The following is an 18,938-nucleotide window of genomic DNA, read 5'->3' as shown; positions in this document are numbered from 1 at the left end:
AAGAGTATGAGCAGTTTGGAATATCTAGTGTGTGATACTCCTACACCCTGCCTTGCACAACTAGAAGTAGCCGTGGGCCTGACTAACTTGCCTGAGTGGGCGCCGAGATAGCCGGAGTAATAATTCACCTAATAGTAAAACAGAAACCCCTGACAAATTTGTGGAAAGAAAAGATACAGAAAAAGCCCCCCACAGGTGTCCAACTGGACTAACGGTGAATATGAGGAACACAAAAGTAAAGTGCAGAAAATAAATGTGAAACAAAGAAATACTGACACTATGCAAAGGGATAGGATAAACAGAACTTAGTATCACACACCAAAAACTCTACAAAAATATCCAAACCTCCAAACAGAAAAATAATGTTGATGATCCACCTGCTCCGGTGTTTTTCGACAGGTGTCAAGCTGGCCTGTCGCTGAACGCGTTTCTCGCGCTGTGTGCAGGATTGTTCCAGCATCTCAGCAGGTTGCTGGGACACCATATAATGAGCGTTTTGTTGGCGTTGATGATCTGCATGCTCCGGCGTTTTGGCAGCTCTGAAGCTGGCCTGTTGCTGAACTCGTTCCTCTCACTGTGCCCGTGATTATTGCGGCATCTCAGCAGCTCGCTGGGACACCATATAATGAGAATGTTGTTGGTGTTGATGATCCGCCTGCTTCAGCATTTCGGCAGTTCTCAAGTTGGCCTGGCATTGAAGTTGTTCTTCGCACCGTGCCTGTAATTGTTCCAGCATCTCAGCAGCTCGCTGCAATGCCATGTAATTCATGTGTTGTCGGTGTCGATGATCCCCCTCAGTTGCGGTTGAGGAGTACTCAGTGACTTCTGACTTACTTCATAGCTGTCGTTGTTTGCGACAAATTAGATTTTCTTTTTCCAGGCATGTTTAAAATTGACAAACTGGCAATTTGGATTAAAGGTGTTTGCCCATGTCAAGTTGCTTGCAGTGCCTGGAGCAGATCAGATAATATGCAAATGCATAAACCACAAACAAACCAAACCACAAACAAACAAACCACAGAGAGTTAACGTGTTTTTATATAGAGAGATAACAGCCCTGGCTTTCTCAGAAGTGGAGATAAGAGCAGTATAATATAGTATGTGAACAAAAATTCATAACACTCGAAAAGTCATGTCATTTACTGGGATAAAAAGTAGCCTATATTTTAATCGAGGTTACAATCTATCTATGTGCCAAATTTCATTCAAATCCGTTTAGCCGTTTTTGCGTGATTGAGTAACAAACATCCAAACACACAATTTATAATATTAGTATTAGTAGGATAGGATACATTTTAAAAGCAAATAGAGATTCCACACAGTTCCACACAGGCACTTCAGGAACAAAACTGATTGTCTGGTGCAACCACATCTCTAAAAGAGATGGCTAAAGCCTCTTTCATATAGATAGCATTAACTTCAAGCAAAAAAGGCAAAACAAAACCTGCTCATCTGAGCGCTAACTAAACAGAAAATACTACCAGCCACACGAATCAACCAAAACAACACTATACTGTAACACAAGGTGGCTCTCAGTGTCAGGACAGACCCAGCCATTTCCCCTTCTCCCAGGCTCTGCAGCCTTTTATGGCCCAGTAACAAGCCTATGACCCACACCTGGGCTGCAGCTTATTCAAGATCCACTCTGGATCACACATGTCAGGAATCTGACACTGTGACTCCAGCATTCTGCCTGTCACCTTCTCACAATAGATATGGTTTTGTCCTTTTTCTTATGCCTTGATATTTGTAAATTTCTGGTATGGTATGTGGGTTTAATGATAAACAGGACAAAAAAGTTGCATAAAGGCATCATGAGAATACACATTCAGAACACATGGAGAGGGATTGCTGCAGGTTAGCTCTGCAGTGTAAAGTTTCAATTATCGCCCTTGGTTTCAATGTTTGTAGGTGCCTGTATCTGGTTATAGCCTGTCACACAAGTCATAAAGCAGTGCATCTTCACTCTATTGAAATCTTACATTTCATGGCTGTGCTACATGCTACTGCTATATGTACAGGTTTTATTTAAAAAAAAAAAAAAAGTTTTTTAATGTTAAGTGTTTGACTCATTTGTGTTACAGGAAAGCAAAGTTTTCAGAGTTTGGAAAGTGCTATTAAAAAAACAGGTAAGTTTTTAATGTAAGGTTTTTGATCATTTTTACTATAGTGTAGAATTACAATACATTCAAGTGTGGTTTTTCTATGAATTATGAAAAGATACAATATTATCTAAGCTTCATGTAGACATCTGTGAAAACAGAACAGATGGCACACAGATTGGCCCATACTCTTAAATAAATGAACTAAGCTGAAAAAATGGACAGGTAGAGCACCTGCGCAATGTTTTGTGGCTTTTTTCTAATGTCCGTGCACATTAGAAACTATGAATGTGTGTCTGGGACCATAGAATGGGGCTGTATAATATATGCACTTGCAGACCCTCATGGCAAATTATATACGGCAAAAACTACATTACCCACAAGATGGGTAATATTTATCCATCCTTGCTTGTGACGGATTTATGTCACATTGTGGTAAAGGGTTAAACTTGTCTTTGAATTATTCCACCTCTGCTTTCACAGGTGTTCCTGCTTGCTTAGTCTTGGGACAAGACGTCTTATTGTACTGCTGTTTGGCCAAAGCCGCCAGTGTCCCCTCTCTATACATCTACTTCCAGGCCATGAGTGTTGTACCTTACTCCATGCCTGTAGGTTGTGATGACCCTTTAAAGGTTTTTTTGTGAAGTTCACTTCCTTTTCTCAGGCCGGTGACATCATGTCCACTGGTCACATGGCTACAAATGAATGTGCCGCTATACATGGTGCTGTGCCATGTATAAGACCAGCGATATCGGTAACCTTCCTGCTAATGTCTCTTTCATAAGCCAATTAATGAACTGAAAGCACTGGTGTAAAGCCTGCCTTATTGCTGATTGTTGCAGATTAAGAAATATCAATAAATAATTACTTTTTAGATGTTATATGGGAGTACCCAATTAATTTTTAACGTGTTGTTCAAAAACTTGCACTGATAAGTCTGTGAAGAACGTGTATTTACCCACTTAATGGTGGGCTTAATCATCTGATACATAGCAGTAAGAATATGGTACCTCCCTGTCTTTCAACAGTTTTAAATCCAAGGATTGCACCCAAGTATTTTCTGAGCGATTTTACATAGTGCCTGAGTTGCAAATAAATAAACCTATTGGGAGAATTTGATAAAGTCTTGTCATAATTGAGACGTGTTTATTTATTTTGTTATATTACAGTGTCGACCAAAAGTATTGGCACCCATGCAATTCTGTCAAATAATACTAATTTTCTTCCAGAAAATGATTGCAAGCACAAACTCTTTGGTATTAATATCTTCATAAAAAAGTCAAATCATTGATCATTTTACACAAAACTCCAAAAATGGGTCAGACAAAAGTATTGGCACCCTCAGCCTAATACTTGGTAGCACAACCTTTAGACAAAATAACTGCGAACAACTGCTTCCGGTAACCATCCTGAGTTTCTTACAATGCTCTGCTGGAGTTTTAGCGCACGGTACACAGGAACATTCAGGTCTTTGTAGATGGACTTGTAGACTTGAGATTGCTTGAGATTGCTCATGCTTCCTCACAATTTTGCTTCTCAAGTCCTCAGACAGTTCTTTGGTCTTCTTGCTGTTCTCCATGCTCAATTTGGTACACACAAGGACACAGGACAGAGGTTGACTTAACTTTAATCCATTTCAACTGGCTGCAAGTGTGATTTAGTTATTGCCACCACCTGTTCGGTGCCTCAGGTAAGTAACAGGTGCTGTTAATTACACAAATTAGAGAAGCATCACATGAAACAGTGGCAATACTTTTGTCCACCCCCTTTTTTATGTTTGGTGTGGAATTATATGCAATTTGGCATATAATTTTTGTGGTTTATATAAATTTTATATAAATATATTTTATATAAATTTTGTGGTTTTTCATTGAAGACAAATTAAATGAAGATAATAATACCAAAGAATTTGTGATTGCAATCATTTTCTGGAAGTAAATGAGTATTATCTGACAGAATTGCAGGGGTGCCAATACTTTTGGCCAACACTGTAGTGTGGGGTGTAATGGGGTGGCTTTATATTGTGTGGGGCCAGGAAAGGGGACATTATGTTGTATAGGAGCCTGTGAAGGGATTGTCATACCATGTGGGGGCCAATAAAGGGGGTGTTATACCGTATGGATGGCGGTAAAGGGGGCTTTATACTTGTGGGCAGCGGTAAAAGGGGCGTTATAGAATATGGGGGCCTGGAAAGAGGCGTTATGTTGTGTGGCTTGTATGTCTCCATACCCCTGCAAAGGTGGCCTTAATGGCACTCTCCTTACGGAGTACTCTTAGTCCCTGAATCTTGTCTATAGTCTCTCACCTAGCCAAACTAGTTTCCCTATGCTGTGCTGACAAGATCCAACCAGATTGAAACAGCGCTGTCTACAGTGTGGAGTCTGTTCCTTTTGGAATAGATATACTAATTTGGCAACAATCCTTTTTAACTGAGAGGTAAACTACTCAAAATTAGCATCAGAAAATCTTTATAAGGCTAAGGTCCCATGTAGCGTTGCATCATGGTTCTACCCACAGCACTTTAGACAGAAAGTGTCTGTTTCAGTTACAACTATGGCAAAACTGCCGGTGTTTCCATAGGTATAATTAACATGCTGCTTTTTCCAAAACCGTGCCAGTTTTGAAAATCGTCGCGTTTCTGCACCACGGTTTGTACCCCAAAGTGGGCATGGGATTTGCTAGAATGCCATCCACTTTGCTCTGACTGTAAAACGCCACAATTTTTTCCATGGCGTTTCCCCTACGTGGGACCCCAGCCCAAAGGGTAGCAAGGGAAGATCTGTTACACCTCGTGTGGCCCAATGTCTAATCACACCACATCTGTAATCATTTACATATGTGCCTGAAACATAACTGCATGATGAGTTTTGTAACAATGCACCAGGAGAGGGACTTAATACTGTGGGATATTTGGAGGGGAACATTATAATGTGGGGGTGTATAATGTAAGGGTAACTGTAGGAGGATTGTACTTTGTGGGTCACATGGAAAAATTATTGAGTGGGCGGAGTCAGTGTAGAAGTGGGTGGAGTTAAATTTGCAGTGTCACACATAGCCCTCTAGAACCGTTTCAATCTCTCATGTGGCCCTATGGGAAAATTAATTGCCCACCCCTGCTCTAGAATCAGTACTAAAATTTTGAAGGCAAATTCAGTTAGCAAAATGTTCCTGTGTAAGTCCAATTCAGTTCAGTTTCTTTGCATGGTCTGCATCTTTTTTGGTCTTAGTTAGAATGTCAGAACAAAATGTGTAAGCAGCAAATGATGTCCCTAGGTCTTACAGGATCCACATTTGAAAAGGCAATTACCAGAGCATGTGCGATGACACCAACTCTGTAGATTGACCCAGTATCTATTCAAATTGGGGAGAGAGAGGCAAAATCTTGACAAATGGATGTGCAGTATCCTTCTTCAGGATCCCCCTATTCTTAGTGTTTCTCTTGTCTCTAATGTCAGAGGAGTCAATAGTTTGCCTCATAGTTTCGATAGAGCAAGCTTGTGTTTGCACTGTGGAGCATGAAAACTGGAGTTCTACCTGGTTTGCTGAAACTGAGCTACTTCATAATACAGGTTTTGTACCTCAGTCTGCACATGGAACAGTTCAGATTTCTAGTTGACTTCAGTAGGTTTGTCATGTTTAAGATATGTATGAACTTACATATGTGTTAACTTTGCCTTAACCAATCACCATTTTATTAAGTAAAGCATGAGTGAACGTTTTCGGTCCGATGGACCTTCCTCAGACTCTACATAAATGCAAAACAATAAGTATAAATGAACAGAAAATTATACAGAAATAATGTCAGGAACAAACAAAAAATAACCACACGCAGGTGATAGGGTATGTATAATATATACAGTAGAAGAAAGCCATGTAGAGTTCTAGGTTGGGGATTACTACACAGATGCATTCCTGGAAGATGATGGATACAGTACCAATAATTAAGCAGAATAAATCATATAATGCATAATATAACGTAGCAAACATATGTGAAGCACATATAAGGTAGTACAAAATGACACCACATATAATAGGTTTAGAAAATAATTAACCTTTCAATGACAACAGGAAATAATGCCTTGCGTGGCTATGCCACTGGTTGGAAGATTCAGGCCTATGAAGAACACAGTGAGTATAAGTACATATAGGGAATCCAGTTCCACCATAGTAAAGCAGGTACTAGTAAAGTGTACAATGGGGAATACTTGTTGTCCAGGGGTCCTTACCTCCAGTCGGTCCCGACCGGGGCCGCAAGAAAATGAAGTATAGTTCGTAATATGGTATATTCACCAGTATGATATGCGTAGCGCAGTAGAAAATAGCCAATAGCAGACGGGAAGGTGCGAAAATGCAGTGTCCCCCGTGTTCAGAAAAAGGTGCTGGACCATCCCGATTGGTCTGATGTGCAGCGGCGTAATAGCGCTTGTAGGGATGGTGTCCGTAGTGCGCATGCGTGGAGTGACGTAGGTGTAATAAGATCTGTACGGAAGGAGATAGAGTAGGGAAAGCGCGCATGCTGGAGTCCTGGGTTCCAATCCCACCAGGAACAACATCTGCAAGGAGTTTGTATGTTGTTCCCGTGTTTGCGTGGATTTCCTCCCATTCTACAAAGACATACTTAAATTTTAAAAAAAAAGTATATTCTGATCCCTATATGGGGCTCATAATCTACATTAAAAGAAAAAAAAAAAATCTCAGACCCCACATTGTGATCTGCAGCCAAAAAAATGCTGCACAAAAAACATCAGGTTTTTTTTTTCACATTTCTCCCAGAAAGTCTGCAGAGTTTTCTTCTGTGGACTTTCTGCCTCTGTAACACAAACAGGGAAAACACCAGCGTTTCCATAGTGTGAGTAGATGACAGGAAGAGTCCTGGAATCACGCTATATCTCCCCCAGATTTTTAACTTATGTATGCTCCAGTGCAGGTCTTGAATAGGACTCAGCCCCAGGTGTGGGTCTTAGGCTCATTAAAGGGCCAAGAATAGGCTGCAGATCCTGCACTTAAGGGCAGATCCAGCAAGTGATAGGAGGCGTCTCGGTCTGTCCTGTTACCCTGAGTCCGGTGAGACAATATTGTGCCTTTAGCTTGTTTGTGTGGCTGTTAGTAAGCCACGCATATAGTTAGGTTATCATTACTGTTTAGTTAGTTGCTCAGACGAGCAGGATTTTGTTTTGTTTTGCCTGAAGTTAAGGCTGTATTTTATTTTGTTCATTTTGTGCCAGAAGTTAAGGTTTATTTATCTTCCAGTTTTTCTAAATAAACCTTTTTCCTACATATTTTGTGCCCCTGTCTATGGTTGGGTCCACATCATTGCTTCTACAGAGCTACCTTCCCCATAGTAGATATAATTGACATGCTGCGATTTACAAAAAGGATTCTCAGTGCACAAAGTTTGTGGTATAGCAGTAATAGAAGAAAGAAAATAGGACTTAAATATGCTGTGGTTGGTTACCCCCAGTATATACATATGCTGCACCTTTGATCTCTATATTCTGTTATGTATTCTGTTAAGGAAAGCTTCACAAGTACCAGATAGATAATAGATGACACTTATATAGTTTCATTGGTATTTTTTTTTTGTCTGTTGGCCACTGAAAAAAATGTTAGCAATCACAAAATCTTCTATTCCCCAAAATGGCATCAATAAAATATCAGTAGTTTCATAGTGTATAGCTCCCCTTCTAACTCTTAAAGATACATAGTGTCTTTTTTCCCCTAAGGTGGGGAGGTGAAACACTATGTACCTATGTAAGGCCGGGTTGACACAGAGTATTTTGGCTCATAATGTGGTACGTAGACGCCGCGGGAGCTTTTGCGGGCTGTATACGCTCCCATTGTTTTCAATGGGAGCCGGTACCATATATGCGGCGCTATTTTGCGGCCTTGATTTTGCGGCGGCCGCAAAATAGCGCCGCGTATACGGTACCGGCTCCCATTGAAAACAATGGGAGCGTATACGGCCCGCAAAAGCTCCCGCGGCGTCTACGTACCACATTACGAGCCAAAATACTCCATGCGAACCCAGCCTAACTGTACTCAATTCTGGAGTTACAGGTACTTTTCTTTAAAACTGAAAACTAAATAATTCCTGGCTGTTTCTCATTACTCACTATGAAGTTTTGCCGCTAGCGAGACCAGTAATGAGAAACAGCCTGGAATTAATCAGTGTTTCACGGCATCCAGGTATTTAGTATCTAGCCAACCTTAGCTGCTGAAGGCACACAAATTTGCATTTACTGAGGATTGCTTGCATGTTGATTCAGTATATTATCATTGAAATGAACATAACTGTGTAACTGTTTAAGGCTAAGGCCCCATGTAGTAGGCAGGACTGAAAAAAGCGCTGCAAGAAAAACCGCAGCAAAAACGCTTCACAGTTGTTCCTGTAGCGCTTTTCACTGAAAGTCTGCAGAGTTTTCCTCTGCATGCTTTCTGCTTAGATTGTGCCTACAGGAAACTGTCAACATTTCCGTACATATAATTGACATGCTGTATTTTCATTGCAGATATTTTTCTGCAATGTGTGGATGGGTTTTACTAGAATCCTATCCACTATGCAGTGACTGTAAAATGCCTCAGTTTTACGTTTCATAGGCCCTGACCTAAAGGCCCCTCCACACGGAGTTTACGCTCCGCTGATTCAGACACGTATACACGAGCGCTTCAAAACACATCCCATTCACTTCAATGGGAGCACGTGTAAAGCCGGCTTTACGCGCGCTCCCATTGAAGTGAATGGGATGTGTTTTGAAGCGCTCGTGAACACGTGTCTGAATCAGCAGAGCGTAAACTCCATGTGAAGGGGCCCTAAGTTTGTATTTCACATGTCGACATTTCACATAATTATGCTGTCCCCATTTATTGCTAATGGTATACATATTCAATAATTTAAAAGTGTTTGTTTAAAAGTCAATTTTTTTCATGAATTGTGGGTCACTAAAAAAAAAACAACCTGAAGCAGATCACATCAATGCACGTCTATGGGTTTGTGATAATCATGATGGTATCTGTGTCTTTCATTTTTGTCTTATTTTTACAAACCCAGAGACAGACTGTATAGAAAATGGGAAAAAAAGTTGATTGTTTTTTTCACTGATAGCACATACTACATAGTACAAATAAGCAGAGAGGGATGCAGTATGTGAATAACAGAAACATTGCATGTACTTCAAAATGCCAACATGTGAATATAGTATAACTGTATTTAGAAAGTATTTAGGTCTTTTACACAAGCTGAATACCTAATGAAATATCATATCCTTGTTTTTAAGGACTCACTGCCTTACACGTTGCTGCTCAGTGTGGCTCACTTGAAGTTCTCTCCTGCCTTCTCTCTTTGAAAGCAGATTATATGTTACATGACATTCGTGGCTGGATGGCAATACATTTTGCAGCTTTTTATGGTACAGTTCCTTGTATCAGGGCTCTTTACAGAAAAGACTCTTCTTTATTGGAGGTGGAAACAGCTACAGAGTAAGTAATATAAAAGAAACTAATTACACTGTAAAACTGCTTCTTTTGCACAAAGCATGGTATCATTTTGTACAAGTGGCTGTTATTGAAAATTGTGATATTGTAAGCAAAAAATGTTTTGCCCAAAAAATATTTTCATCACTTCAATGTGAATGTGTACCAATGAGTACATTTTGCATTATATTACACTAGCAGGAGGACCCAGCTTTGCATGGGTATATTTCATCTTTTGTTTGCATAAGGATCATATGATCATGTGTATCTCAGTATGGATATCATTGAACAACCTGCCATCAGTTATTACCTGGAGTAAGGCTCTGCTACATCTCTACATATGCACAACATACTCAGCTCTGCTACATCTCTGCATAGGCACAGCATACTCACCTCTGCTACTTCTCTGCATAGACACAGCATATCCAACTCTGCTACATTTCTGCATACACACAGCATACCCAGTTCTACTACATCTCTGCATACCCACACGGTCCTGCTACATCTTTGCATACCCACATGGCTCTGCTATGGGTGTAGTGTATAAAAATGGCGGAGTTGTTATGGAAACCTGGAGTATAGCTGTGTGTGACAATTGTCACACCATGCCTGTGATTGTTCTTTACTGGCGTGTGATTGTTTCGGCAGCTTGCTGGAATGCCATATAATGAGCCTGTTGTTGGCATTGAAGATCCACCTGCTCCAGCATTTCAGCAGCTCTCAAGCTGGCCTGCTGCTGAACTTGTTCCTCACGCTGTGCCTTTGATTGTTCTGGCATCTCAGCAGCTCGCTGGGACACCATATAATGAGTGTTGACGTTGATGATCCGTCTGCTCCGGCATTTCATCAGCTCTAAGAGTCGCTTGACACCTAGATTGCTCAATCCTCCTCAGCTCCACTTGAGGAGAACTCTGTTGACTTCTGGCTACCTTCATAGCAAATGTTGCGACTAACTTGATTTTCGTTTTACCGGCATGTTTAAAATTGGGAAACTGCATGAAAGGGGTTTTCCCAGGTCAGTGTCTGAACACACTGCCTCAAGTGTCTACTCCTCACTTCCTGTATTTGTCTCCCTCCCTCCTCCTTCTGGCTGATCAGGACACAGAAGACTTCTGCCGATCAGAGAATGATCATTATCTTTGTGTTTGCATAGACAGATAACAGAGCAGGCTTTATCAGCACAAAATGCAAATAGCTGAAGTCTCCTGCAGTGTAACATAGTATATGAACATAAATTCATAACAGTCGTGAACCCATATCATTTTCCGGGGTTAAAAGTAGCCTATGTTTTAATCTAGGTTACAAACTATCTATGTGCCAATTTTCATCCAAATCCATTCAGCTTTTTTTGCGTGACACGCACAAACAACTAAAGATGCAAACACAAACACCCACAAACTTTCACATTTATAATATTAGTAGGATAGGATTACATTAATTGAATAGAACTTTGCTTTGAGTTTGTATATGTCACATTTATGCTTTACAAAATGTCTTGTTCTAAGTGGTATTACCAACCAGTTTCATAGTTGTCATCCATAACCTCACAAATTAAAATAAAAATCTTTTTAGGACTTGGCAGCGCACTACTCAATCCTATAAAATATGGAAAAATGGTATCAACATTTACCTGTCTTGTGGATACTATTTTGGCCTCCATCATGCTTCCTATGGTCTATGAACCCGTTTAGGGTATACAAACCTATCCCATTACATACGCCAGATGTAGTATAAACAGCCCTTTTTATGTTCACCACTCACCAACATTGAAAACAAAAATTAACAGTCTCTTTCAATCCAGTTGGGTACACCAGCTGTGTGTGGAGCGGTCCTGCCGGCGGTCAGACCACCTACCGTCTTACAATTGGTTTAAGCAGTTATTGCTGCAGGTAATAGGGAATCACCCTGAAATTGTGCCCCTGAAGATTCTTGGTCAGAGATGAAACGCGTAGGGCGTGGTTAGGAGTTATACATACCTGGAGCTGTGAGCAGAGTTTTGTCTACCCTGGGCAGTACCTACCTGAACCTTATTCCCTGTTGGTGTGGCAGTAGGCCAGTAGCCTCAGGGAAGGGGGGAGGAGGCTGCCTTTTCTATCTACTGGGTTAAATGATTCTGTTCACTGTTTGCAGCAGGGTATTGTTCTTTGATTTCCTCCCTATACTTTCCCTTCACTTGCAATCTTCTTTCCCTGAACTTCTATCTGTTTTCTATTACTGTCCCTAGCTCCTGCTGTTGCCTGCCCCTGCATTAAGAGCAATGTGAAATGACTATACCTAAAATGGCTGCTGGTTTTTGTACGGCTGTGACATTGCAGGGGCGGCTGGCTGCTGATTTGCTGCACACTTGGCATTGTGGTTGATCCCACGTTCTCAGAGTCCTAACATTTGCAGTGGCCAATTTATTAAAAAATGCGATTTGATGCATCTAAGCGTCAAGAAATCCAGATTCTTGGTGAATCAAAGATTTCCTGAAATTCAGATTTTCAAATCCATTTGCCCCATTTGTAACAAAATTTGCTTCCACATGCTCAGTTCCACAAGAATTATTACATTCATCATCTTGACAATCTCCATCATAGTAGGTGACACCGCCTGCAATTAATGCCTGCCTGTTTTCTCCTGCATTTGATATAGTATCTTCAGTATTTTAGCAATGGGAAACAGTTCTGCCTTCTTATCCACTAAGTCTCCCACATACTGTGACTTAATAAACCTTTCAGATCTGCCTTGAGCCAAATATTGTACTTCTGTGAATTTTCTCTTCATAAACCAGCCAATGTACGTGCAGAGCATTTAAAACTTTTCTACAATGTCTTTCCTATCCTCTGGGCAAATGCAACATCCATCGTTATCCCAATTTTCTTACAGATACCATAATGTCCTTTTATTGGTGAAATATTGAATGATGATTCCATGCTTATTTCATGATGATTTTTTTTTTTTTTTTTTTACTTTGCACTAAATGTATCAGTTGTATTCTCTTGTGTGATTCACAGATATAAGTGCACTCCATTGCTGCTCACAGCCATGTCAGGAGCACTTGATGCCTTCAAATATGTAATGTCTCTTGGAGGAAGTTGGAAAAAAACAGACAGTATGGGAAATAATATCATTCATTTAGCTGTGCTATATTTCCATACCCACATTTTGAAATATGTGATAGAATTAAATTTTCAAGAGCTACAAGTATGGAATTATATAGTTGGTGAGTTCTCTACAATTGTTTTGTTCATTTGTTTTAAGTCAACTAAAGTGAGAAGTGCCTGGAGAAAATTAGTTATAAATACGTTGCAGAGATAATAAACTGCATATCCCCTCATAATAGCCAGAACAGCCCCATAAAATCATCAAAAACAGCCTCCCCATATCAGCCAGCACAGTGCCCATATCCAATATCACAGTCACCCCTCCAAAACAGCCAGCACAGCCCTTATAATAGTCATCACCTCCCAAAATAACCAGCAGTCTCCCCAATATAGTCTAAACAGCTTCTCAAAATAGCCAACACAGCATTTTCATGCTAGTAGAGCCCCATAACATCAAATGCAATCTCCCCATAAGAGCCAACACAGCAACCTCACAATAGCCTTACAGACTCTAAAACAGATGGCACAGCTCCCATTGCTGCCAAAATAGCTCCTATACAGCACCTATATCACAGCACCTATATCACAGCACCTATATCAGCTAACCACAGCATCTCCCATAAACATCTCTCACTGAAATTTCTCACACAATGGGGGTAACATTAAAACTTGAGACAATCACTTTAATCAAAGTTAACAAAATAGTTTGAGAAGTAGTTTTAATAAGGACAGAAATGAAAATCATGACACGTTCACTGTAAAGGGTTTTTCAGGGCCTTACTCATTGTTGAGCCATCCTTAGGACAGCAATTAAAGATCGGCAGGTGTCTGACAATCGGGCCCCAACAATCAGCTGTTTGAAGAGGCTGCGGTGTTTATCAAGCACAGCATTGTACATTTGTGCAGTGGCAGTGTTTGTTATCACAGCTCCATCCATTCATTGAACTGCGTTCAGGACATGTGACCAATGAATGTGACTTCACATGGCTTGTGAAGCAGATTGCTACTACAAACAGATGCTCCATGAAGGTCCCGGGTGTTGGCTCCCCTAGGATCTATAATTGATCCCTTACCATCCTTCTTGTTAGTGCCTCCTACTCCTCTTTGATTCTTTATCCTGTCGTCGAACTGACAGGAGGAAGAAGCAAAGAAGAAGGAGGCGGCAATGCAGGGAGGGATGATGATGGGAATGTACTCCGAGCACAGGGGGAATGCCCACTGTGCTCTGTGAAGGCTAATTACATAACAATTTTTAAATATTCAAACATAGGGTAACGGGTAACCTAGCAAAGGAATGTACACCAAAAGGTAGTCAATCCCTGATAAGTACCGGAGCCTACCACATGGGCTCGGGGAACTGTGGTTATAACTAGAGATGAGCGAGTAGTACTCGATCGAGTAGGTATTCGATCGAATACTACGGTATTCGAAATACTCGTACTCGATCGAGTACCACTCGCTATTCAAATGGAAAAGTTTGATGCAGAACCAGCATTGATTGGCCCGAATGCTATACAGTCGGCCAATCAACGCTGGTTCTTCTCCTACCTTTAGAAGTCTTCTCTGTGCAGCTTCCCCGCGGCGTCTTCCGGCTCTGAATTCACTCTGCCAGGCATTGGGCCTGGGCAGAGCCGACTTCGCATGCCCGCTTGTAGTGCGGACATGCGCAGTTGGCTCTGCCCAGGCCCGATGCCTGGCAGAGTGAATTCAGAGCCGGAAGATGCCGCGGGGACGCTGCACGGAGAAGACTTCTCGGAGGATCCAGCCGACCCTCACTCGTGGACTTGGTAAGTATAATTTGATCGAATGTTGCCTACCCCTGAAACGAGCATTTTCCCCCCGTAGACTATAATAGGGTTCGATATTCGATTCAAGTAGTCAAATATTGAGGGGCTACTCGAAACGAATATCGAATCTCGAACATTTTGCTGTTCGCTCATCTCCAGTTATAACCACACAGCGTCAGCCTGAAATTTAGGTAGTTAAACATCCTCCTCATGAGCTTTTGTAAGTGAAACGTGTTGAGGAGATTAGGCCAGTTATCGGAGACATCTAAGTAGGTGGGATTAGCTATTCAAGGGCAGTAATTAGCTATTGGTGCATGCAACTCGCACGCATGCAGCTTGCATGAATGTATCTAAAGGATTGACCGGAGGTAGGCAATATCTCCACACTACCCTTGCCTAGGAATGAGAAAGACATAGAAAGAGCTATTATTGTGTTCTCCCCCTACTGTTTTTTATTTGTACCGTTTTGGCCACATTACAGGCAGGCACAAACAATACTCTGCTCAGCCTCTTTATTGAGATAGGTCCGCCCTTATATTGTGTAGGAACCACAACAATTTACTAGGCTCCTTCATTCTAATTAGACCAGGGTTGGAAGACCTATTCTGGGGCTATCGTGGTTTGGTGTTATACCCAGGAACCAACATTCAGGGAACTAATGTTTTAATTTTGTGGGAATGAATCTGACAATTTTTAGACAGAATATTAAAAGTTATGTTTTAATCACACTTAGTTTACTAACTAGTTTACATAACAAGAAAAATGTGTTTTTCTGAAAAACGTCAGGAATGAGTCATGTAGCCTTTCTAAAACCTACATGAATATTGCCTTAGCTAAAAATTGAAAATCTCAATGATAGACTCCTTTTTAATAGAAAAGAAACATTTCATATTAATAAGATATATTACAAAGTGTCTTATCTTAATGTTTGTTTATTTATGAAAAATTGTTTTGTAATTGTTTGTATTCTTTAAAAATTCCATGCAGATAATGTCCATAGTTAGAATTGAATTCATTACATCATTTCTTTCCGATTAATATTTAATAACATGGTTTGCTTGTACACATTTAGAAATTTTTCTTATTTCTGTTTATTTGTACCAGAAATGCTGAATTCTCAAGATATGTATAGAACAGAAATGGCAGTAAGATGCTTGGAGGTTCTTTGTGTTGTGAAACAGCAATTTTGGAAAGACATTTATGAGGCTGGTGAGCTTACCATATGTTTCACTTGGATATTACTTGTACATGAAACTTGCTTTATTTTGTACTGTATTGTACATCTCAGAAGACTTTTATGACACTTTGAAAGCACAAGGCTGCAAATCATTGTTCTTATAATAGAGGTACTGTGTTTTGTTTTGTTTTTAATACAAATGTGACATGCTCCATCTAAAGTCATGTATGTAAAAAGATATTCTGCCCTTGAAGGATTGCCTCTAGGAAAGAATTTATTTGTATTTACATTACATATACAATGGCAGCACACTGAGGCTGGGTGGCTCGCTAAGGTGGACATACACATTAGATTTTTAGATTGCCATTGCTCATCAGAAATCAACTTGGGTGGTCATACAGCCAACTGTTCCAAGCGCATATGTATTGGTCATTGTAGAAAAATAACCTTTAATCCCTTCCTGCTGCAGGCATTTTTTGATTTTCATTTTTGACTCCCCCCCCCCCCCCCTCTAAACTCCATAACATTTTTATTTTTCCAATCTGAGCCATATGAGGTCTTAATGTTTGTAGGACAAATATACAATGTACTGGGAAGCTGGAAAAATAATCAGAATGGGTTGGATTTGAAGAAAAAATGCATTTGTGCGACTTTCTTACGGGCTTTGTTTTTATGACGTTCTCTGTGCAAGCAAAATGACGTCATGTGTATTCTATGTTTCGGTACAATTCCAAGGATACCAAATTTATTTGGTTTTATTTACATTTTAACCTCTTAAGAAAAATCCAAAACAGTTCCAATTTTTTTTTTTTTTAATCTGCGGCAACTGTGTGATGCCATCATGTCAATATGGACCAAAATCTCTGAGGAATGCTTCCAGCACCTTGTTGAATCTATGCCACGAAGAATTGAGGCAGTTCTGAAGGCAAAAGGGGGTCCAACCCGTTACTAGCATGGTGTACCTAATAAAGTGGCCGGTGAGTGTGTATATATATATATATATATATATATATATATATATATATATATATATATATATATATTTTATATTTATTAGACCCCCTAGGAGTCTTGAACCCCATGCAATGCATACAACACTACTACTTTGCAAAAAAAAAAGAAGGTATTTCTATTACAGGCTACATAGAGTAGCCTGCAATAGAAGGGATTGAATAACAGGCCTGGGAGCTTTCACAAGGCTCCGGGTGCCGACGATCCCCAGGAAAATGGCAGCGCCCATGCGCCGGTAACCTGTCATATTGGTCCGCGTTTACTGGGATGCCCAGGGGTTAATGCCCGTGATCAGTGCGGGCACTGATTGCAGACATTAGCATTGGGTGTCTCCATCGTACTGGTACGGCGATGTCAGGAAGGGGTTAAAAAAAAAGACTCAAAGATGGTTAAAGAATGACTATAATCTATTCAGAATATAATAAAATAATAGGTGTTTAATAAATGAAAAGAGACAATACTTAGCTGTAGTTACAAATGATGCAATAGCTCACTGGATGGGAGAGCCCCTTGTTTATCAAACACTGATATACGCCCATCGTTCGATGACTTCTAGGACTGCTGACATCCTTCTTTTTCATGGTCCCAGCTGAGGCTAACTAAGACAAAAGCCCATACAATTTTTATAGTACCTTTGGTAGAAGAGGAGGGCTTCCTGGATGTATATGCATGGTCAACTTATAACATGACCATTTATGGTACAAAGGTTTGAAGGAATGTTTAGCAACTGATCATTGACAGAATAGTATACAAAAATACAAAGTGATCAATAACAGAATAGTATAAAAAATATAGAGTGATCAATGATCAGTGACATAAAAATTTACAGAAATGCAGAGTGAACAGTAAGACATTAACTCCATCATATCACATCAATAAAACACTATGACATTGTGGGAAAAAACATGTCCTATTACACTCAACCCCTTGAGTTATAGATGTGATACATGGCATCACACCATACATATAGGCGGTATATTCTTCTATATATTACACCATATTTATTATTCTCTACCTTCTCTTTATCTGTTCTAGTAGAAAACCAAGAAGGTCAAAATTGGGCTTAAACCAAAAAGAAAAGACACAAAAATTCAAAAAACTTGCATGTTGACAGTTGCAATTGTCTTTTTGTAGCAATCTTCTTTTCTGATCTTCTTCTTTAAAAACTACCAAGTCTCTCATGCAGGACAACAGAATGATGTCACTATGTCACTTCATCACTTGCATATTCACTTCGATTAGTCCCTTAACAATTTGTCATAATATTTCATCCTTCTTTTTTGCCTCTAAGTAAGAGGAATACAGGTGAGTCCGTGCATGTAAGTGCTGGTACAGAGCCCCTTTCCTGTGGTAGGTTTTCACAACTCTCCATTAGATCCCTTTAGTATAACTGTTCTTTAGGGAAGAGCTGTTGATGTCTGACCCTTTCCCATTTGTAGGCCCATTATTCTGACTGGCCGTGCTGGTTGTTGGTATACAACATGAAATCTTGTCAGATGACATCGATATGCACTGCTGGATACTTTGTATTTGGGCTGACTTTCTTTACAAACGCCTTGTAGAATCTGGTGTATAGGTGACTGGGGACATCAACCACATGGTACTCCTTCCTGGGAAGTGGATACACCTGACTCTCACACAGCCAGGTCACTATTGGCCACCTCTGTGGGTTACAGTATGAGCTACTGAACTAGGAAGCTAGGCTCCACCCTCCATGTCTTGTGTGAAGACATAAAATGACAAAATGGTGTTCAACTTCTACTATGGATGACAGGCTGAACTCAGAAAGCTGCCTAGCACTCAACTCTTACGATGGGAATCCACCCCCTCAATACAGCACACATATAGCAATCCATATATAGTTCAGGTCAATGAGGCACACTTTGATGCAGTAGTTCTCTGGTTGGCATGAACAATATGTAGGCTCTACTGAAGACTCATGTCTTCGGGCTCTGTTCACATATTCAGCCAGTACTCATAAAGATAACATTACAAACAAACTTAATGCCTTTAATACCTTCCTGACATACGCCGTACTAGTAGATGTCAGGTATTTAAATACGGCAGCCGCTCGGGAGCTGAGTGGCCGCCATAGCTGCTAAAGCTGACCGAGGCACCATTTTGTCGGTGCTGCCATTTTTCCATGGATCATCAGCACACGGAGCAAGCTCTGGGGCTGGTGTCCTGTTGCTATGACAGCCAAGAGCCTTATGAAGGCTCTCAGGCCTGTCTTTCACTATTTTCTATTGCAGGCTACTCTACGTAGCCTGCAATAGAACTGCCAACCCCTCCCTAGAACAAATAT

The 18,938-nt window shown here is 40.5% G+C and overlaps 1 protein-coding gene across 1 annotated transcript in view; it reads left to right on the top strand.

The window, feature by feature from the left end:
* The window catches only part of ANKAR (ankyrin and armadillo repeat containing), a 95,741-nt gene that overhangs the window by 33,341 nt on the left and 43,462 nt on the right, over positions 1 to 18,938 (top strand). Inside the window, exons 7-10 of the mRNA XM_075285120.1 lie at positions 2,085 to 2,129; positions 9,377 to 9,578; positions 12,569 to 12,777; positions 15,550 to 15,654. Coding sequence (XP_075141221.1) covers positions 2,085 to 2,129; positions 9,377 to 9,578; positions 12,569 to 12,777; positions 15,550 to 15,654 — 561 coding nt within the window. The remainder of the gene's footprint in view (positions 1 to 2,084; positions 2,130 to 9,376; positions 9,579 to 12,568; positions 12,778 to 15,549; positions 15,655 to 18,938) is intronic.

This window comes from Leptodactylus fuscus, chromosome 8 (genome assembly GCF_031893055.1).
Source record: "Leptodactylus fuscus isolate aLepFus1 chromosome 8, aLepFus1.hap2, whole genome shotgun sequence".
NCBI lineage: Eukaryota > Metazoa > Chordata > Amphibia > Anura > Leptodactylidae > Leptodactylus > Leptodactylus fuscus.
Note: the sequence above shows the minus strand (reverse complement) of the source record. Positions and strands in the feature narration are given on the sequence as shown.